This window comes from Daldinia vernicosa (genome assembly GCF_022497035.1).
Source record: "Daldinia vernicosa strain CBS 139.73 unplaced genomic scaffold F5Y00scaffold_4, whole genome shotgun sequence".
Classification (NCBI taxonomy): Eukaryota; Fungi; Ascomycota; class Sordariomycetes; order Xylariales; family Hypoxylaceae; genus Daldinia; species Daldinia vernicosa.
Genome location: NW_025953920.1, coordinates 785,347 through 806,493, shown reverse-complemented (window position 1 = coordinate 806,493; position 21,147 = coordinate 785,347). Strand labels below are relative to the sequence as shown.

The 21,147-nt window shown below is 48.2% G+C and overlaps 5 protein-coding genes across 5 annotated transcripts; 4 read left to right on the top strand and 1 right to left on the bottom strand.

The window, feature by feature from the left end:
• The first annotated feature begins 763 nt into the window (after window positions 1–763).
• F5Y00DRAFT_135654 (uncharacterized protein) lies at window positions 764–2,794 on the top strand. The gene is made up of 2 exons (XM_048004279.1): window positions 764–1,353; window positions 1,434–2,794. The coding sequence occupies exons 1-2, from the start codon at window positions 1,182–1,184 to the stop codon at window positions 2,528–2,530; spliced, it is 1,269 nt and encodes a 422-aa protein (XP_047869178.1). The 5' UTR covers window positions 764–1,181; the 3' UTR covers window positions 2,531–2,794.
• A 174-nt stretch (window positions 2,795–2,968) lies between these two features.
• F5Y00DRAFT_135570 (alpha/beta-hydrolase) lies at window positions 2,969–4,472 on the top strand. The gene is made up of 3 exons (XM_048004277.1): window positions 2,969–3,034; window positions 3,126–3,430; window positions 3,513–4,472. Exons 2-3 carry the CDS (start codon window positions 3,224–3,226, stop codon window positions 4,401–4,403), a joined length of 1,098 nt encoding a protein of 365 aa, XP_047869177.1. The 5' UTR covers window positions 2,969–3,034; window positions 3,126–3,223; the 3' UTR covers window positions 4,404–4,472.
• Window positions 4,472–5,529, bottom strand: F5Y00DRAFT_135592 (uncharacterized protein). Its single transcript, XM_048004278.1, has 3 exons — window positions 5,181–5,529; window positions 5,033–5,128; window positions 4,472–4,958 (listed from the first exon to the last, which is right to left on the bottom strand). The coding sequence occupies exons 1-3, from the start codon at window positions 5,363–5,365 to the stop codon at window positions 4,541–4,543; spliced, it is 699 nt and encodes a 232-aa protein (XP_047869176.1). The 5' UTR covers window positions 5,366–5,529; the 3' UTR covers window positions 4,472–4,540.
• Window positions 5,530–8,666: 3,137 nt separating this feature from the next.
• Window positions 8,667–10,924, top strand: F5Y00DRAFT_225844 (OPT oligopeptide transporter protein-domain-containing protein; the record flags this gene model as incomplete). The annotated part of the gene is made up of 7 exons (XM_048006228.1): window positions 8,667–8,688; window positions 8,753–9,016; window positions 9,085–9,493; window positions 9,626–9,921; window positions 9,972–9,996; window positions 10,074–10,324; window positions 10,393–10,924. Coding segments are annotated over exons 2-7 (1,580 nt in total), but the record flags the coding sequence as incomplete, so codon positions are not given.
• A 5,842-nt stretch (window positions 10,925–16,766) lies between these two features.
• On the top strand, window positions 16,767–21,121 carry F5Y00DRAFT_135498 (uncharacterized protein). The gene is made up of 2 exons (XM_048004276.1): window positions 16,767–20,027; window positions 20,075–21,121. Exons 1-2 carry the CDS (start codon window positions 17,106–17,108, stop codon window positions 20,813–20,815), a joined length of 3,663 nt encoding a protein of 1,220 aa, XP_047869174.1. The 5' UTR covers window positions 16,767–17,105; the 3' UTR covers window positions 20,816–21,121.
• The last annotated feature ends 26 nt before the right edge of the window (window positions 21,122–21,147 follow it).

Genomic DNA, 21,147 nt, shown 5'->3' with positions numbered 1-21,147 from the left:
CTAGCCCTAGGTTCGAATCCCCTCGGGATAGGGGCAGGGGATTCGAACGCAAGATAGATATCTCGTTGCCCACCTAAGTATTAGCTAGCTACGAGATCATCATGACTTGTAACATCCTTGCCCAACATTCTACTCTCCATTCCGATTCTGACAGTGATAGGTATCAGTAGAGCCCTAATTAACCCGTAACATATTATGTAGGCCGCTCTTAAGTACCGAGGATAAAGGACCCTCGGAATGCCTCCCGAGATTTACGTATTAAATATACCCGCTTGAATGGCGGTGTCTCGGTCGCTGAAACCGGACTAGACGAGACCGGACCGTCGGTGCTCCATGCTGCAATCAGAAAATTTACTCCCCCACGGGGTGTCGCGTGCGATATTCCTGGGGAAGCCCTGCTTCGACACCGAGGCTGGTAGTACGTGGTCGCATGACCTCCTGCCCACCGAGCATGTTTGCGGGTTTCTGGTTATATACGGGAGTCTAGAACGGGCTTGGATATGGGTCGTCGGAAATATCGTAGGAAGAGGCCGGGTAGTAGGATAGGATAGGGGGATAGAGATGGAAACAGATCGTGTGAGTAATAGGGAGGTAGGTTTATAAGGAAGGTAGAGATAAAGTACCTAACCTATATAAGATATAAGATAAAATAAAATTGCATAGATATATTAGCAAAGGAGAGAATAGGTACCTAGGTAAGGTAATCTAGGCCGTAGACTTAACAGAATATTACAACCGAAAGGGAGTCATGAGTGAAACGAAGTCGTACTACATCTTAGAAATTCAGACAGAGAGATGGTACTAATATATCTTTATCTTTTTATCTTTTCTTCACCGACCCATAAAATTTTACTGTCACGACGACACCATACGGCAATCCAACCGGTGGATATGATTGGATCCAGTGTCGCCCATGTGTGGTGTGTGGTTGACAAACAAACTTGACGGCTGTTTTCTGCAAGTGCCCTACTCGAACTCTTCCTCTTAAATAGGCCAAACAGTCTAAAGAGCACTCGAGTGTCACATTACAAAAAAATACACTGTCAAACTTTTCTATTTTCCACCACATCTTTCAAATCCGCTTTTTTTTTCTAAAAAAAAAAATCCAATTTTCAAACATTCGTCCCTCGTTTTTCCACGTTGTACCCTTACCTAACTTCAGCACCCACAATTCCGGCACCATGGCGGTAGACGATCCCTTGGATATATCCAATGGCACCTGCTATTACGCCGTCAACACGGAAGCCAATAAGGATTATATCCCTTGCGGTAATGTCGACGTCGGTTTAGACTGGCACTGCTGCGTTGCTGGCGATATCTGCCTGGAGGACAGTGCATGCTACCATAAGAACTGTAAGTAGTAGTCTCAGCCTACCTACATAGGTAGATCCTCTGAAAGATTAAAAGGCCTATTGTTCTAACAAAAATACTAGATGGTATCACCTACCTAGCCGGCTGCACCGACCAAAAATACGGTGCGCCCAGTTGTCCGTACAAGGGAAAGTACGGCAGCCAGCAGTGGACGGGATTACAGCGCTGTGATGACAATCCTGATCTTGACGACGGCGACGATATATGGGCGGCGTGCAAAGAAACTGGCGACGTACCAGGCTCGAAGCCGCCTGCTCGTTGCACATGCTTCAGCGACACTCAAGTCATCTCTGACAAGCCGAAGCTCGACAATGTCGCGCTACTTCCGACGAGCCTGGGCGGACCTATCTCCTGGTACGATGGCAAGAAGCCATCTATAGATCCAAATCCGGTGACCACCACAATAACGGTGCCCAAGTCTGTGAAGACTGTGACATCATCAGTGACATTGACGTCTTCAACATCATCCATCACATCATCCATCACATCGTCCTCAGACTCATCAAGCGACTCATCAAGCACCCCTACGCCGGTAGACTTAGGACCAGGCGACGCCAGCCCCGTCACACCTCCCACCGACGCACCCAACGCATCTACAAACACCAGCACAGGCCCGACCCTCTCCACAGCAGCACAAGCCGGCATCGGCGTCGGCGCGGGTGTCGGCGCCCTATTGATCGGGTGTCTCATATACCTAGCGCTCCTACTCCGCAAGCGCCGCAAAGCGAAGACTCACAGCTCCAGTCTCGACTCCAAATCCACGGCACGACAGGATCTCCCCAGCACCGACAACCCGCCGAGCTCCCTCGCAGCAGCAGCACCGCCGTTCCCAACTAACGGCCAGACGCACCCCAGCTTCCAGTCGGAGCTCGCGGCCGACGAGCCCAAGAGCGCAGTCACCACTACCACCACCACCACAACGCCACCTGCCCCGTACTCCCCCTCCGCAGCCTCGATCCCGTTCTCGCCCACCGCGGCCTCCTTCTCCTCCCAGCAGAAGCAGTACACGGCGTACAACCCGACGCTGCACGGGAACTACGCCGAGAAGCGCGAGGCGGGGGGCCAGATGCCCGTTTCGCCGATGAGTCCGGAGCCGCAGGCGAGTCCCGCGAAGGAGGAGGAAGTGCCTGTGGTGCATATTCACGAGTTGGAGGGTTAAGAGGGGGGTTTTAGGAAGGGAATGAATGAGTGTAATAAAGGAGGGAAGGGAAGGGAGAAGCGAAAACTACCGAAGCGTTATCTGGAGTTAGGGGTTGTGTGATACTAAAAAAAAAACCAAAAAAAAAAACAAAGGAAATATGATTGGCTCCGTTTAAGCAAGCGTTTATTGCATCGGCTCGGTATTGAGGGCGTGTACCTTAGGACGGACAGACGGCGTAGTTGTCGTTGGAGGGTGAGGGTGAGGGTGACAATGGATGATACGATGGATGATGCAATGCAATTGACGATTAGCCGACGAGTTTAATGTGGTTTAATTACCTAACCTATATACCTATCCTGTTTAAATGAATGAGCGCAAAGTTTATGCGTATATGCGTATATGCCCTCAGTCATCATCAAGTTCGAACCTCCTCGTGTCGTTGACTTACATCCAATGCCGTATACCTATACGTTGATAATAGAGGAAGTCTTATTGCGGTCTTTATATCCATACCTTACGTAGGTAGGTCCGATATCTCCCGCCATGGATTTTAATTGCTCAAGTAAATTAGTTGATATACTAACTGATATAACCATTCATTAATCGCCGATAGATCTACCTTTTGACTATCTCCTCGCCTATACTGTTTCATCCCATAAGACGTCATTTTATATATCACTATACAACTAGATATTATAAACTTAGTTAGTTATGGAGGGTAACACAGAAGCACGCTTTTCCACCCTTCATCGACGGGAGGTATTCTACGTGGGCGGCCAATACGTACTAGACGCCGCCGGAAACCATACGCGGCAAGGGCAAATGTACGTCGAAAGACTTATTCCCGCAGAGTCAGATAATACTCCAGACAGACCTTTCCCTATCATTTTCATCCACGGCGCAACAAGATCCGGCGCGGTAAGATTATCTCGACTTCAACCTTCTTAATCATCTTGTTCAGTCGTACCATACATACATAGTATACGCTAACATTAGCCAGGACTGGCTCACAAAACCCGACGGCCAGCCGGGCTGGGCCTCGTACTTCTTATCCCGAGGCTTCGAGTGCTACCTCGTCGACCTACCCTTCTGCGGCAGGAGCCCCTGGCACCCCAGCAACGGAACCATGATCGCCCACCCAGCCGAGGCCATCCAGACCATGTTCACAGCATGCAAGGACCTCGGGAAGTGGCCCCAAGCCAAGCTTCACACCCAATGGCCCGGCACCGGCCGAATCGGCGATCCCGTCTTCGACCAGTTCTTCGCGTCGGCGCAGCAGGTCCTCAGCGATCCCGCGGCGCGGGAAAAGGCTTCGCAAGAAGCCTGCGCCGCGCTCCTGGACCGTATCGGCAGACCTGCGATTCTCATCGCACACTCGGCCGGGGGCGCGACCCCGTGGCTAGTCGCGGACGTCCGGCCGGCCGCGGTCAGGATGGTCGTCGCGCTCGAGCCCGCGGGCCCGCCGTTCTACAAGGTCGGCATGACGAATTCCGGGCCCAGCGCGCCTTACGGCATCGCCAACGCGCCGCTGACGTACGCGCCGCCCGTCGCCGATCCAGATGCCGATTTCGCCAAGGTGCTTGTGCCGGCGCCGGGTTTGGAGATGATGGATTGCGTGGCGCAGGCAGAGGGGGAGAGAGAGGGGGGGGCGGGACCGAGGCAGTTGGTTAATCTGGCGCGCGTGAGGGTGCTCGTTGTCACGGCGCAGGCGTCGTATCATGCGCAGTACGACTGGGGGATCGTGCGGTACTTGCGGCAGGCGGGGGTTAGGGGGACGGAGCATCTCAGGCTGGAGGAGAGGGGGGTTTGTGGGAATGGCCATATGATGTTTTTGGAGAGGAATAGCGATGCGGTGGCTGCGGAGGTGGTGAGGTGGATTGAGAAGGATTAGGTAGTGGTGTAAAGGGCGTCGGTGTTGGTGTTTTTTACCCAAGATTTGTATTACGCGGTGTGAGTTGTACATTCGATGGGCTCGGAGAGAAAGGGGGGTGTGAAAACATATATTTATGTGGAAGACGACCCAAATATTCATATCCTACTTGTCAAAGCTCTCTGAGGCGTTTGAAGTGTCCCGGTCGGGATATATTGAAGTGGTCGGGCGTCGCGAGACTCTTTCCTCAGATGTTCATGATAATCTATATCGACTGAGGTGATTTCCCTGTAAGTAGAGACATCGTTTGCCCGCCCGGGCTGAGAAAGGTGCATCTTGCATACCCAAGACCTTAACCCCGTCCACGAACTTTTAGGTATCTGCGGCAGCTGCTCAGTTTGTATCATTATCTCAGGATCACTAGGATTATGTGCAAATTCCTTATAATTGTGCCCCCGATAAGTCGAAATGAGCTTGAGTAAGGAATTCCGCAAGGTCGTTCGAGTCAATCTGCGGAACGGGACGAATACTATCGGCATACAGCTACAGGAAATTCCTACGTTGAGCTCAGCCGCTCTGGAGAAATAGTGTTAGCTCGCCTAGAGGAATGCAAAGAACAAAACGCCAGTGATGGTCGTCGTAACGCTTACGCGAACGCAGATATCAAGTGCCCAAGCCAAGTGACATCAAGAGATCGTGTCGCCTTCACGCGATACACCGCGCAAAGGAGAGAAAAGGTACAAGCTCTACGAAAACGTTAGGATTGGGCGCGTAACTTTTAGAAATAGGAAAGCCCACATTAAGCCTGTGAGGAAAATACAACACACGCCAATTTTCCGTTTCGATGGGAGTCGGATTTTAAGCGTAAGCGCCACGGGTATCACAAGTAAATGCAAATCCGTGGCAGTGCTAAATATACTCGTGGTAACCCAGAGAGGTTCCTGCGGTACTGAACAATTGACTTCGGCATCAGTGTTGAACATCTGCGCTGTTGGAGTGTATCCGTCGCAGGTGACCTGGATTATAACGACGACGATCAAATAAAAGAGTATCACTACAGTTAGCGTTGCCCAAATAACGATCCTGGCTCCCTTAACCGGGTTGAAAATGCGAAGATAAAATGCCAGAAGTGTCGCTTTGATGAAGACCGCGGCAGTCGAATAAACGTAGCTTGGTGCGAAGCTATACTATCATTAAAATTAGTCAATAGGTAGAGACCACAACTGCCTTCTAGTGCTTGGAAGGGATATTTAATACTTTCAAAACAAACTTCTGATGAAATTCAGACACCGGTATATCCCACTGGTGGCGGCCCATCATATTATCAAAGGCTATTTATTACTTATAGTAAGCCTCTAAAGCGTATGGCTATAGATATACCGGTTGTCACGAACCCTTAAGTATGAGGGCACAGTAACACGTGGTACCTATCTAAAATACCATTAGTTTCTTCTAATTGGTTATGTACCCAGGCATTACTAACCGCTGAGATGAGGCAGAGATCTTATAGCTACCGTATTAGCATGTTCCTCTACCGGGTATAATAGGGGGAGAACTCGCAGTCTTCTATCCCAAAGTTGCACGTTACCCACGCTCGAGTATAAACTCGCAAAGTTACAAAGCAGTACATAATTGCTAGCGTCAAGCCTGTGAGTATTCTGGAAGTCGGAGCCATCGTCGGCGGGTCGATAAAGTTGGGCGTCACCCCCGGCGGAGGCGCCAAGCTGGGTATTTGCGAATAGTCAAGGCTGGGCATATTCGTTCCATTGATGATTTCATATGCATGCAGTAGATGGAAATATACCAAGGGATACCGAAAGCTTTATGGTACCTTGGAAAGTTGGGGGCGGAATGTGTAACCTTGCTGCCTAGGTACTGCTCCCGGTGACATGTAGGTATTCGGATAATTTAACGGTTGCCATTGCTGACGGCTCGCGTGTTCTGAGACATGCAATGAGGGTAACGTAATACCACAAACGGGGCTTTTGGCGTTATACGACGTATCCATAAGGCATACGATAGGAAGATCAGAGTAGGATGCAGCAGCGGCTGGAATTTTATGCTTATACGCGCATCTTTCTCTAGAGACCCGAATCTCACTGAAATGAGCAAGACCTATGTGGTCCCAAGAAGGGAGGTTGTTTCTAAGATATCTTGGCTCTGGAAAACGGCGAGACGCGACGAAGGGCCATAAATTATCCGAAATTCCGCATGGTACACGTCTTTAATCCGCTCATATACATACTGGTGCGGCCTCTATAAATCACATGTTGAGAAGACGCTCGAATAAAAATAGCAACACGAGAAGGCGTTAGAAATTCTTCCTCTCAAGAGCACTACCTAGCTGGATAACTGCCAAGAGGTCAGTGTATCCTCCATGGTTTTTATCATAGATCTACGATACGGAGCTGAAAGCATTAGGTCGGCGATCCATGCAAACGTGGCTTCGGTGAGTGCAGTGACTTTAGGAATTCGGTGAGTGAAAGTAATTTCAACCTCAAAGATGTCCGGGGAGAAACCCGATGGCTTGCGCTTACGTCTTATGTAGTGGTCCAGGATACGACTATAAGTTTCTGCAGAGATCAAATATAAAGGAGCCTATTAGCCCTATATGATAAATCTAAATTTATTAGTCGTTCTACACAACCTCGTACAGCATTCACCGTTCCACGATGTAGTGTCTTGCGGTTGGGAGTTGAAGCGTTACGTACAATGTTTTCTGAGCCTCCAGCTGCCCCTATGTATCAAAACTCCCCAAGATGTATTGTACCTTAGGTACGTAGAGGTATGCAATTTATTTTGTTATTAGTAAGCACCAAAGGTGGTAACTCCTTTCAATTCCGTTATCAGATTCGGCTTTATGTCTTTGTCTTATGCACCTATCAGAAGCCCTATCTTTTCCAGCAAAGGGCGCATTTGATTCTATCATCCAGCATTCCATTCGGTCTTCCGTATCATTATGTACTTGGATCTATCATGCCGTACATCCGAATACTTAATACTAACATGGTAATCCGTCTCTAAGCTTTCGCCGCCAAGGACTTTTGCTTTGGTACTAAAAAGAAATTTAGAAAAAAAAAGGTGCCATCACGTCTACCATGTCTGCATGTCTGCCATGTCTACCCGAGGAACAGGGGTATAACACTGCGACCCTGGGTAAGTAGGATGTAAGTCTATACGGCGAACCACTAATACCATCCTAAAACTATCAGCAGCACTATTCGATCCATGGCCGTGGTATTACCCGGCCTTGTCTAGACTCTAGACGCAATGCGGATGGCGAGATGCGCCGAGATATAACCCACACGCCGCCAAACGTTTATATTCGCTGCGATTGCGTGATTGGTGCTAACTCTTTTCAATGATCGGCTACATGGTCGCAAACAGCGACACGAACTATGTACACAATCTGGCAATCCAATCGCCCTGCGGTTGGATCGATATCTACGTTGGTAATACTACGCTATGATAAATTAAAAACTTAATATATGGTGTGTTCCTCGCGATTCTCACATATCTTACCGCGTGACCCTCGTTGGTGCGTCGAGTCAGCACGCCGTCAAGTTAAAAGGGAAGTCTGGAGCTTTGCAACTAAAAGTTGTTTATAACCGCCAAGTACCCAAGTTTCTCCTTGGCGTTGATATATTCCAGGAACTCAAGCCGCCGAGATGTCTTCCCGCCTTTCGGGCGATGCCAAGGACAAAGCCAAGTTCTCTAGTGCGGCACCCGCAGCTGAGCCTCCAATTAACCAACGACTTCCTTCGACAGAGGATATAGTCAAGGATGGCAGCCCAAGCAAAGAAAAGCTTCCTGTCGAGGACGCCGTCGAGGTTGATGCTGATCTTGAGGACGAAAATGACCCCGAGATCAGCCAGATCCCTCCAGAGGTGAGGCGAGTCGTCAGTCTTCACGATGACACCACTTTGCCTACCTTAACATTTCGATATTTTCTTCTCTCCACCATCTTCGTGATTCCAGGGGCTTTTCTATCTGCCATGAATAGCTACCGAACCACGTATGCGCCCTACTCAGTTTTCTTCGTCCAGATCGCCTCTAATTATGTCGGCCTCTGGCTCGCCCGCGTGCTTCCCAACCGCCAATTCCGCATTCCCTTCACCCGTTGGTCTTTCAACATGAACCCAGGTCCATGGTCGGTCAAGGAGCATGTCTTAATCACTTTAACGGCAGCCTCTGGTGCGACGGGCAATGGAGGCACTACGCCTATCGCGCTTGGCGACCTCTACTTTAACGAACGGCTTCACCCCGCAGCGGCCATCTTTTTCATGTGGTCCATCGATGCTACCGGGTACGCCTTCGCTGCTCTCGCGCGTCAAGTTCTACTATACGAACCGGCTTACCCTTGGTTCCAGGCCCTTTGCCAAGCTGCGCTTTTCGAAACCCAGAGTCGACAGAACAAGAATCCGACTCCGACCGCGCGCAAGCAGATGCGCGTGTTCTGGTGGGTGCTTCTCGGTATCACGCTCTGGCAGTTCTTGCCAGAATACGCATTCCCAATGTTGAACTCGATGGCCTTTTTGTGCTGGGTTGCTCCTCACAATCCCGTTGCCAATTTTATCGGATCTGGTCTTGGCGGAATGGGATTCCTCAATTTATCCTTTGATTGGGCTAACATCGTGAGTCTTCTTGACGAAACCCCAATAAGTTATGAATGAAATCATAATTAACTAAACTAATTTGAAAGTCCAACTATCTCGCCGGTGTTCCGCTATTTTTGAGTCCTTGGTGGTCGCAAGTCGTACTTTTCTGTTCGTTCGTTATGTCGTGTTGGGTGTTACTGCCCGCCGCAAAATGGGGGCACCTTGGAAGTTATCCTCACTGCTTGATGACGAACCGAGCTTGTACTGCTGATGGGAGCAGATATCCCGTCACCGACCTAGTCACGCCGCAAAATACCTTCAACCAGACGGCTTACGAAGAAAACGGCCCGTTGTACCTTGGCGTTCATTACCTATGGTCCATCTTCTTTGATTACGCCTCGTACGCTTCGGCTTACTCTTGGATCGTGTTCTTTGGGGCCGGCCAAATCAGAGACGGGTACAGGAAATTCCGCGCCCGCCAGAAAAACCCGGGCCAAGGAATCAATCATCAATGGTAGGTCTTAAGAACACCCGTCGTTAATATATTCATCGAAACTAATACGTTCGCAGTACGTTGATATACCTCGTTATATCACGAGCCTGCCTAACCTCCATACGTACTTCCTTCGGTACTAACGTAAGCAGATTCGGACAGATTGAACGTCTTGATGAGATCTTATAAAGAGGTACCCCTGTGGTGGTACATTACACTGTTCCTCGCCTCGTTTACATGCGTCATGACAATGGTTGGAATGAACATTCTATTCATCCCCTGGTGGACTTACTTGGTGGCACTTGCGACAGGGGCTGCTATTGTCGTGCCTCTCGGCTGGCTTTATGCCATTAGTAACTTCCAACTGCCCATCGGAACGTTCAATGAATTGCTATACGGCACCATGGTTCAAAACCTAAGCACTAATCGAAATCCTATCGGAGCTAGCGTAAGTCTGTCGTCCTGAAGATTGCTTCGTATGCTAATCTTCCTCATCAGGTGTATGGCGCTCTGGCTGGTGGCGGTATGATATCCTTATCCCATCGATTACCCGTTTCCGCTCGACTTCATCCTCGTAATGAATACTAACAATAATAATAGCCTGGTATAGGGCCCAGTATATGTTGCAAGATCAAAAAATAGGGCATTACATGCATGTCCCCCAACGTACGGTTTTCTTCTCGCAAATCTTCGGAATCACTATGGGTGTACCGATCAATTATGCAGCAATGCGCTGGATCCAGGATTCCAAGCGCGACTACCTAACTGGGGCCGTTGATGATCCAGCCCATATCTGGACAGGTCAAAGTTTAGCCAGCTCTTTGACTATGGGAGTTCAGTATGTTTTACTAGTAAGTTGCCTCGTTTTCTAGTCTCCAAGTACCTCCCATAAACGTTGGATACTAACGCCATTCAAAAGGGGCCAACTCGACTCTTCCAACAAGAACAGTTCCGTCCACTCCCCTATGCTTTCCTCGTCGGCGCGGCCTGTCCGGCCATCGTATACGCGCTCCACCGGCTATTCCCTCGCGCTAAATTCCACCTTTTCAACACCACCATCTTCTTCAGCGGCGCGTCCATCTTCTACGGCAACGTGTCGACGGGGTACTTCTCGCGTTTCATAGGAGGTTTCGTCGTTATGTTTTGGGCGTACAGGTACCGCTACCAACTATGGGCCAAGTACAACTTTATCCTCGCGGCTGCGTTCGACGCAGGGTTCAACCTGAACATGCTCTTGATCTTCTTAATCTTCGGCAGCGCAAAGGTTATCGGCATGCCGAATTGGTGGGGGAATGATGCGGCTAGCGTGGAGAAATGCTATGCGCTTGAGTAGAGTTGCTCTCCTGCTGGGTATCTTGTTTTAAAATATATATCGTATGGAAATACTAGTGCTAGATTTAAATTAAATTAAATAGGAGAAGATTATTCGAATAAAAGACTATTCAACCCGGTCACTATCTACCCAACGTTTCGTACGCTAAGACGATTGGAATTTTACTACTAAATAGATATCGGAGAGCCTTCAGCCGGACTAAGAATCTATGACAGCAAGGTCAATTGGTATATATCGCTTAGTCCCAACGAAAAATTTACTATCATATTTGGCATATCGCCTTGAGTCACCAATATATAGAAACACATTAATCATTTAGGTTGATCTTGCTCGGACAGACAACTAAAATACAGGATGATACTAAGGGACAGAGTTAAGTTGTAACCGGATAGTAGTCTTGTTTCCTGATAGCGTGTAAGAGCCTAGGAACTCGAGATGTTGGGATACTAGATAGGACGTATATACCAAAGGACACTTCCATAGTTAGGTACCTGATGTTAGAGTTCTTTGTGGAACAGTTGGAAGTCGCCTTATACTTTCTGGTTCCGTTTCGTGCTACGAGATGAAGGTTGGAGGTTTCAAATGTCGGTTTACTTCGCGGCAGTGGACGTTGAGCTAATTACGGGTTATATGGTACTAGCATGAAGGTAGTAAATTACAGTTTGTTCTATTGTCAAGCTATAAAAGAAAAAAGTCCGAGTGTGTGTTACTTAGTTCAGATGCTAGAGCTTACCGTTAAGTTAGCTTACCACGACGCCGTACAATCTACTAGAGGTAAAGCCTGTTTCTTAAGTAACGCCTCCATAATGACATCTGACGATTGAGTTATAAAAAGAGAGCTAAGTGAGTTCTATGCGACCTGGTACCCAATAACTTAGTTAACTTAGGTTTATAAACAGTATGGGACATGCTAATAATACACATTGCCTATGAGTTAATATTCGTAGTTGTTGAAGATAGAGATCTAGTACGGACACTGCAAGGCCAAAACAAAGGTACGTGTACTTAACTTCCGATGGATTTCAGCCTAGTATTATACCTCCCTACATAGATACAGCCTCGGAATGAGACAATCCATAATTAATACCAGTCTTATATATGTAAAGGATTGCTTTCCACCTTTCTAAGATAACACATATCTTATTAGGTTGTTTCTCAAATATATTTCCTACATGAGAAGAGCCTATTAAGACCAAGAAATACCGACGAAAATGGTATTGTCTTCGCTAATAATAGACACGTAGGGGTTGACATTAGGATAGAACACATGCACGCCGTAGGATTATATATAATACTAGCGTTCCATTTTTACCATGAAGGAAACAATGCTTGACGGAAATTTTTATACCTCTTAAGAATAAAAGAAACCAAGAACCGTCTGAAGAGCATGGGTAGCTCCACATGAATGTATAATCAGCACCTAACATACTCTATCATCACATTGTGGTAAAACTCTTAGGTGACAGGATTATTAAGACTACTTAGGAAGTTATATTAGTTAAGAATAACCTTACTTCTAGAGATTCCTCGTAGTATTTTACATAATAGTCTCTAGGTGTGTATGTTACGATACGCGCACGATTTTGGCATCGAAAAATGTCTTCGAAGGGAAAGAATAATATCTCCTTAACTCATCTGCTTCGGAAACTACCATAGGTATTCTGGACGAATGTGATAACTCAGAAACTGGGCATAAAACTACCGAGACCTTTCACAAAGGATATTCTACCACGTGATTAGTTTCGGCGACGAGCCATACAACGGACGGTACAACTTGAGTACTTTCGCGATGTCTCAAATCGCCGGGCTGTGCAAGTCGCTAAACATGAAAGTCAACATAGTACAAACGCAGGATGCAAATATAGTAATATTGTGGATAATTGCAGACTGTGGGATAAACCTATTTGGTCAACACTGGCGTGTTTTGGCCCACCAAGTATAGAGGAGGTTATTATAGGCAACCCGCTGAATATGTGCATTGAGTCTCCGTAGCTTTTATATCCATTCGCTGCACCAGCGGCGGCTACCCACTTAGTATAATACATAGAGGGGCTACCGACTTTAGAATCCATCGTCACATATGTACTGTACATAGAGGAGCCTGTTGGCGGTCAGTATACTCGAAAACTATTTATTCGGGCCAAACCATCACTTTTCTACCTAGGTGAGGAACCGGAGAGCTCTTTGAGCTATTCTTTACCCCTCTTCCATGAAACACTCTACTCTTTTCGAATTGCATCATTCTGTCTTACAAACAGTCTCCGAAAATGTATGACGTTAGTTAGTTCGAAGTCCGTGATTTTTAGACGGGATCGTTGATCTACCGGCGGAGGTGCGGGAGATTCCCGAGGAGTCTAATCTTCTCGTCTATCGGCCACCGTGGAGATGGCGTCACTTAGCATCTAACTAGTCATAATGTCTCTATATTGCTTTTCACGTAAGAGTCAAATGCGACATGTGGGAAGCGACTCGATTTCTGTTTGTGTGACTCAGAGGACCGCGAAGCGAAGATGCCTAAACAACACGATACCTACCTAACCCACCCACGCACTTGGTAAAGACGACATAAGCGAATACTCGGAGGCCGAATAATACTTTGGTCTCTAGACGTGACCCCTCAATTTATGGGAACGGACTCGAAGCGGCGTCGACGACAGAGGAGACATGAAGGATTGGAAGCTAGCGTGGCACCAGTCAATTGCGTCGCTAAAGATGCTAATGCAGCCCAGAATACCGTCAAGACTAAACGCGCAGAATGGAGCCGGTGCTGTAGAACTGCCCGATTTCATGGCGGAGGAAAACCGTGTTCGTATACCTGCGGAAGTTGATGCAAACGAAGGAAGGGAGCTTTTTCATCTCATCTCCATTTGCACCTCCACAGAAATTGTACGTGGCACGTAATGTTGAGCCTTACGTGGAAGAAGTTCAAAGCTGAGCGTTGCGGCTACAAAATAACGTTTCTTCATACGCTGGACCAACTTAAAAGAATATTTTCTAAGTTACACTACTTAACAAATGTGCGCCCAATGAAGAATGTGGGTTTAACATACTTAAGGTTAAGTACCTAACCTAAGATAGGCAGGTAGGTAATTGCTTGCGAACGTCCCTTTTTGGCAGTTTACATTGCGCAAAATGGGGCAGCGGACTTTTTAATCATGTATGCATGTGGCGCATATTTCCCTATCGGCAGTTTGAAGCTATTTTAGAGCAGAGGATTGGATGGTAAGTTGGAGTAGTCTTCTCTTAATACTAGTGGACAACTATGGAGAATAGGTCCCTATCGTTAAGATTGTGAGGGGACTTATATTATTGCACCGTTATCAATCCGTTCAATCTATGTAATCTCTAGGTAGTTACCTAATCTCTAATCTTGCAGCCCCGCGATGGGGGGCACTGGACGGAGAAAGACGATTAGATTCATGATAAGAAATTAAAGAAGGTCGAGTGTCGGATCTCGGAAAGCGTTATCTTGACGAACGGGTAGATCCTCTTTGACAAGACACTCGGACTCCAAATATGCTTGTCCGCTCTCTGCCGCTGCCACGGACGTTATTAGCACCATGAGTGGATGAGTGGAGGAGCCCGAAACATTAATAGACGAAATAATGGTTAGGGAACTAAACCACAACCGATATAATGCCCAGTTCAGTTAGCCATAACGCGATTGGCAAACGCCCAACTGTCAAACCTGTCAAACTCGAGTGATACAATTTGCGCGAACTTGAGTCAAATCAACATTGACTAAGACTGCGGCGGCAGTGCCGAGACTCTTGTTTGCAACCTGTCGCGGAAAGTCTAGAAGGTTACCCAATTCGTAGTACGGATTCGATGCGACTTGGGAAAATCATGGTTTATCCCGGACTTTCTCCTTGTGATGGTTGAACGGTTATACATAGACGTCGGTAATTTTGGGGGAGGTTGATCCTATCGCGACTTAGGGTTATCACATATCGATTTAGGTAATCTTATTTTTAAAGTATTAACGGGCTTATGCTGCGAAAAAGCAAAGCTGGTTACATCTATGTATGATGGCGGTTGCGGCTCGCAGTTGTGGCACGTGTGGACTAGAGCCTAGAGCGAGGATGCTGCATGTGCATGTGATGATGTGAGATGATCTTAAAAAAAGAAGCAAAAGGAACAACAACCATGTGGCCCAAGCTTTTTTTCCAACAGGGGACCTTGAAGTTGGGGGAGTTGTAGGTTCCGAAAATGGATGTGCATCCAACCCTCCAACCCTCCAACCCTCAGACCCTCCAACCCTCAGACCCTCCAACTCTTCTAACGCCTCCAACGCCTCCAACCGTGCATGAATCTCAATAATGAGATCATAATAATCCGTCCGTCGTATTAAGATTGTTGTTTACTTTCTGAGTATTTATTTATTTCCCTTTCTGGCCAATATCATCTCGTAGACCGTATATCTCTTACAACCTAAAAGACGCTTAATAAGGGGAAATGTGACGGGTCTCGGCAAGGTGATCAGTTCTAAAATTCTCCGACCCTAACTCGTAAGACAAAGCGGGAGAAAAAAAATTACAAAGAGGAAAAGGGGAAAATAGGAGAGGCTATGGATTGATGGTCCTATTGATGGCTGGCGCCGTGTCTGAACAATCCGACGATGCGGGCTGATAACTGGTGGGGGTTGTTTGAGGCTACGGCTACGGCGCCCGCAGCTGGGGGGGCTGCAGGTGGGCAGGGCGGGATGACTTTGGTACCTAGCACGGGTACCTTTGTAGGGTAGCATAGGGTCCCGGATCAGCGCGCGCATCAGTCAACAGGATATCCATGTGGTTATGCATTTTAGCTAGGTATGTATTTTCCCGTCCACAGATCAGCCAGTTAAATATGTATGTACGCTAGTATATATATCAAATGATTATTATTGCATGAGCTGGGACCTCATGTTAAACAATGGAATTTAAAAGCCAATACAGGGCGAACACGGGGGAGGCAGCCCACAGACTTCATGTGATTATTTCTAACGCATGTATGTATATTCACAAGTGCAGAAACCTTGAGTAACCTCAGAAGCAATATCGAAGAAGAAAAAACTTCATTATCTTAAAAGCTATTAATTAGAAAAGGGGAATGCATCTGCAGTTTTAATATGTAGAAATTCCCGAGGTCAAGAGAAGGCGGTCAGCAAACAATGAATACCTACCTACCTACATCCTCCTAGGCAGGCGCGTGTGAGGCAGGTGTTGAGAGTATCGCGGAAGGTATTGTACAAATACAAAAATAAGTACTTATAAGTACCAAGTATATAGTATCATCCCGGTGTGACGCACGGTCTTGATTGTGACAAGGATCAAGGACGTACCTGCTTAGTGGCGTACCTGCCTCCACACGCGCGTCACGAAATAAACAAAACGCGCTTTTCACGACCCCAACTACCCTTGTTTAGTTAGTCTCTATCCTTCCGCTGCACGATTTAGTGAACTCTACTTCGTAGGGAACGACAAGTACTGTACTTTCCACTTGGCGACTTCCATGCCGACCGCTCCTTTTCTAGTGGTGTAAATCTCCAGATCCAACCTCCCGTTAACTCCTCCCCCATCTCCATCTTTTTCGTCGCATTCGCCACAATCAACCAGTTGATCTGTCAGGAGTTGCGCGCGCATACCTGCATACTTACATACTTACCGTGGGACTCATCTACTGCCGCCGTCCTCTTTTACTCATCGACGCTTCTTCCATATCCAATAGCCTATCACCAATAGCTCAGTTCGACATTGCGCCGGACCAGACTGAATGGCGGTTTCCTGTCCTGCCTGTATACTTCGTGTGTGACTGCTGGGAGAACCGAGAACTGAGAATTTCGAGCTGAGAACCGAGAACATCATTCATTATCTGGCAAGAAATCGAGAAACGATATCAAGGGAAGGAAGTGGTGAATCGATAGTCTCACCTCGAACCCAAAAACTTGCCCCAGAATGAAGCGTTGAAGAAACGTCTTCATAACTCCCCCCCTTGCTTGGTCTAACATTCCACATGTCCTGGACTGATTAGTAGTACTGCTCTTTGCATTCCTGACCTACGAAGCATATATCCTAACTAGTGGGTTTTACGATTATCGCTGTTGTCGCTAGTTGCAGTATCTAAATCGGAACCCCTGCCCCAGTTCCATTGACGCGCCTCCTTGACGGCATACCCTCAACTTCTTATCAACTTCTCGTCTCGATCGTCAACCTACTCGTCGCCAATTACTTCGCCGCCAACGCCGCCAACGTCTATATAGACAATAGAATATTCCGGACAACTTTTGCCAGTGCACTGTCACATGATCACAAACTGGCAAAATGTCAAATAGTGGTGGTACTCTGACTCTGCCTTCCCCAACTCATCCACATCATCACCATGTGGATGTCCAAGCAGGCCTAAGGACATTAAGGCGATCACTTTCACGCTCCCCCTCAAAATTTTCTCTTGTTAGAACTACATCTCAGAGCAGTTCTGACACGAGCTCCCCCTCATCTCCGTGCATTAGACGCGTTCAGTCCCAATATTTTGGACAGAACACTTCCATTAATTCTCCTTCTGGAAACCAACCACATACCCAATCGCCACTTGCAACACCATTCCGGCCGAGTGTCAAATTATCATTGCGATCTGCGAAATCGACAAAGAGTCCCTCTTCAGCTTCATCAAACAAAACAATTTCTCGGCATCGCACATCACCAAGAAGCCCATCTAGAAGGGCATTATCTCAAGCCTCTGCCTCTGGCAATTCGTATCCGCCTTTAACACCAACCCCGCTACTTGAACCAGCCCTCTCCGGGCAGGAAAATATAAATATTTTCCACACCCGCAGCCCGGGTCCGCGCAAACCTGCCGAGAGAACCGCAAATCGACATAGTGTGCATCTCGATATGACTGGATCTTCGCAGTTTGGCGCGTCGCGTTGCGGCGACGCGAATAATAATGCCACTACGACTTCTGTCACAAGCCCGCTGAAGCGAAGCGACGCGACGAGGAACATTGACCAAACTCTTACGGGAAGTCCGAAACCCAAACGTCGCAGTTATGGTCCAACAAGTTTGGGTGTCGACTTCAATGTCTATGATCATGGTCCCGGCTCATCAAATGCTGAAGCTCAAGATGACTCTCGCGAATATGATTGGACAAGCTCCATCTCTCCAAATGTTTCTGAGCCATTGGCATCTCTAGCATCTCATGCGGCGATGCGCAGGGCTGGATCTCTTCGAAAGTCTACTCTTCAGCAGCGAGAGCGAACATCGTGGGGCAAGCGCCATGCGGCTCAGCAATTATCTCAGAGCTCTGGCGAAGCTACTACTCCTCAACGAGAGCGAACCTCGTGGGGAAGACGAGGCGCACCACAGTTAGCCCAGTCTCCCAACGAGACTACTACACCTAATGGGAAGAACCGACCGCGATTGTCTCTTGATCACTTCATGCCTCCTCCCCCTCGAGAGAGTCCGTTCAATACGCCGACTCCGCTGCCGAATCCTTCTATGCATATGCTTAACCAGCAGGCCCAGCAGGCCCAGCAACCACAGCAGCCGCATCCATTGTCCCGTACTATGACGACATCGTCTTCTAACTCAAGTCTATCTAACGACTCACCCACGCACTTTCAAGTCCCGGTCGCTGAAAAGTCGAGGGCGCCTATGAACTTCTCCAAGAGTTTGCCGATTGGTACTGTTCGTCCGCAACATTACAAGCCAAGCCATGGTATTGCAAGTATTTCTACTCCTGACTACAAGCACGAAAGACCATATGAAGGAGCTTTCGCATCTACCGGCTTAGTATCAAAGATGGTTCGCGACCCGGAGAAAGCTTCTTCTGGTAGTGCTTACGGAGCTGTTCCCGACACACCTTGTAAGAAGCCCCCTAGTGGATTTGCCACCTATCCGCAGTTTGTTCCTCTGTCTGGCAACGCCAAAGCTAGAGGTAGGCACATCAAACATACCTTCGGCTTCCCATCAAGCCCTTTCGATGCAGTAACACCGAACCGACCTGCAAATCCCTTCAGCGAGCAGTCTCGACCCGTGCTCTTCGGCGGATTTTCTAACCATTCCCGAAAAGAAAGTCTACTCAGCTTGTACAGCGATGATGGACGAAGCCCTTCTGGGACACTTGGCGGTAGCGAGTCTAGTAACGATGGAGATTTACCGCCGACGCCCACAAAGCAGCAGACCGCGCCGCGAAGTACAAGCGGATTGAGCCGGCTGTCTACCGAAAGCCCCACGGCCAATCGCCGCCTTCCTGCTTTTGGAGCCAGCGCAGCTTTGCAGCAAGACCCTGCCGCTAGCTGTAAGTATTACCTACCAAAGCGATCCTGCAATGGCGGAAAAGGCAGAGAGAATATCACCCCTATTGAGGGTGCCTTCAACCTGCCAACCCCTGCTATCCAGGAGACGCAATCCAACATCTGCCTCTCTTTGCCTTCGTTTAGTCGATCTCGAGCTCAGCGTGGTGCGTTTTCTTCGCCTGTGCGGCTCGAGACCCGCTCAATGACTCCTCCCGTGACGTCCCCTACCAAAGTTGAATTTGCTAAGAGTAGCCCCGTGATCACAGCGAGTCCTTTGGAGCGACTGGAATTTGCAGAGAAAGCATCCCCCCGAACCCCCCAGGGAAGCTTCGCGCCTCTTGATGCAAGCCGCCTATCAATTTCTAACGCGAACGACGCGAACGACGGCTTCTTGTTCCCCGGAACTGGCGATAGAAATTCGCCTCTCCCGCCTGCTACCCCGACCACACGACACGATAATGTCCCGGCATTCTTTGAACGACGCGCTATTACCCCTATTAATGGTATGCCTTCCCACGATTTGGACGAGGGACTCATGTCGCGTTTTGGAAAGGTTGAATTCATCGGCAAGGGTGAATTTTCCCAAGTGTACAAGGTCACCGAAGTCGCTCAGTCCGCAAGAACGGTTCAGCCTGGCTTCTTCAGTACACCTACCCACCGGACAGCCTCCCCCCCGCCTACTAAGGTGTATGCTGTCAAGAAGCTCACGCTTCCGATTCAAGGCAACAAGGATCGAGCCCTTCGATTCCGCGAAGTATCTGTATTGGAAACCCTGAAAGGTTGCGATCATGTCCTGCAGCTCGTTAACAGCTGGGAAGACAGCAGCTGTCTCTATATTCAGACTGAGTATTGCGAAGAGGGAAGTCTTCATGAATTCTTGTCTTTTGTCGGCTTGAAGGGACGACTCGATGATTTCAGAATCTGGAAGATTATGCTTGAGATTGGCAAGGTACGTAAAATGCAATTGGATGCGCGGGAAGCGACTAACATTTGTAGGGTTTGAAACATATTCACGATGCTGGTTATATCCATCTGGATCTGAAACCTGCCAATATCTTTATCAACTTCGAAGGCGCTCTGAAGATTGGCGATTTCGGTTTAACGACAGCTTTGCCGATAGAGAAGGGACCCGATCTAGAGGGAGATCGCGAGTACTTGGCGCCCGAGGCTCTTCGAGGAGAGATTGGCACGCCTACCGATATATTTTCATTCGGCCTGATCATGCTGGAAATCGCAGCCAACGTCAAACTGCCTGAGAATGGAACAACTTGGGCTGGGTTGAGAGAGGGCGACTTCTCCGAGGTTCCCACCCTTACTCAGGAAGCGGGTGCCATTGTGCGGGATGCTAATGGCATGCCGCTTGATGATAGTGATCGCAGCGTCGGTCTATTTGGAGATGATCGTGCTACGCCTGCTGGGCGCCGCAGCTATAACTTCCGTAATACCACGCGCCAATCGGCAGACATTTTCGGCCTGGGTCGCAAGAGCGAACTACAGCATCCTCCGGATTTCATGAAGGACCCTGATCACCCTAACTCCCTTGATATAGTTGTGAAGTTGATGCTCACACCGGATCCCATGATGCGTCCTACAATTTCCCAATTGCTTGATCTTGAAGCAGCAAACTGGGTCGCATCACGTCAACGAGCTGCCGCGACGGTCTTTGAAGGAAATTGGGGTCCTGCTGACGAAGTTTCGGTTCCCATCTCACTGGATACAGAGATGACTGACGTCTAAATGTCTCGCTCGAACTATTCGACTGATTTCATGAGACTGGCCGAATCTTGCTCGACCTGGCATAGAACTGGATATGGAGTTGCATTTGCCATAGTGGTGGGTGTTGGTTTGCCTTGCGTATATCGGCCGACTTGGCTGGATATGTAGAGGCTGTCATAAGGTTTCTGGCGTTTGACCCAGGGATATTCGAGCACAACTGGAGATGGATGGCGTGCCTGAGTTTTGCGTCTTGAACGATGCACAATTTGGTTCTATTTCGAGCCGTAATTGCGATACGATATCTATACTGTATTTGCTTTGGCGAATGCAGTAGTGTTTTTGACCATCATTGG

Coding starts and splice junctions, on each gene's coding strand:
- F5Y00DRAFT_135592 (XM_048004278.1), bottom strand. CDS start 5,365: ATGTTCAACACTGATGCCGAAGTCAATTGTTCAGTACCGCAGGAACCT. Junction 5,129..5,180: donor ATTTTCCTCACAGGCTTAAT/GTGGGCTTTCCT, acceptor ACGTTTTCGTAG/AGCTTGTACCTTTTCTCTCC. Junction 4,959..5,032: donor CACTTGATATCTGCGTTCGC/GTAAGCGTTACG, acceptor CTATTTCTCCAG/AGCGGCTGAGCTCAACGTAG.
- F5Y00DRAFT_135570 (XM_048004277.1), top strand. CDS start 3,224: ATGGAGGGTAACACAGAAGCACGCTTTTCCACCCTTCATCGACGGGAG. Junction 3,431..3,512: donor GCGCAACAAGATCCGGCGCG/GTAAGATTATCT, acceptor AACATTAGCCAG/GACTGGCTCACAAAACCCGA.
- F5Y00DRAFT_135654 (XM_048004279.1), top strand. CDS start 1,182: ATGGCGGTAGACGATCCCTTGGATATATCCAATGGCACCTGCTATTAC. Junction 1,354..1,433: donor TGCATGCTACCATAAGAACT/GTAAGTAGTAGT, acceptor CAAAAATACTAG/ATGGTATCACCTACCTAGCC.
- F5Y00DRAFT_135498 (XM_048004276.1), top strand. CDS start 17,106: ATGTCAAATAGTGGTGGTACTCTGACTCTGCCTTCCCCAACTCATCCA. Junction 20,028..20,074: donor TTATGCTTGAGATTGGCAAG/GTACGTAAAATG, acceptor TAACATTTGTAG/GGTTTGAAACATATTCACGA.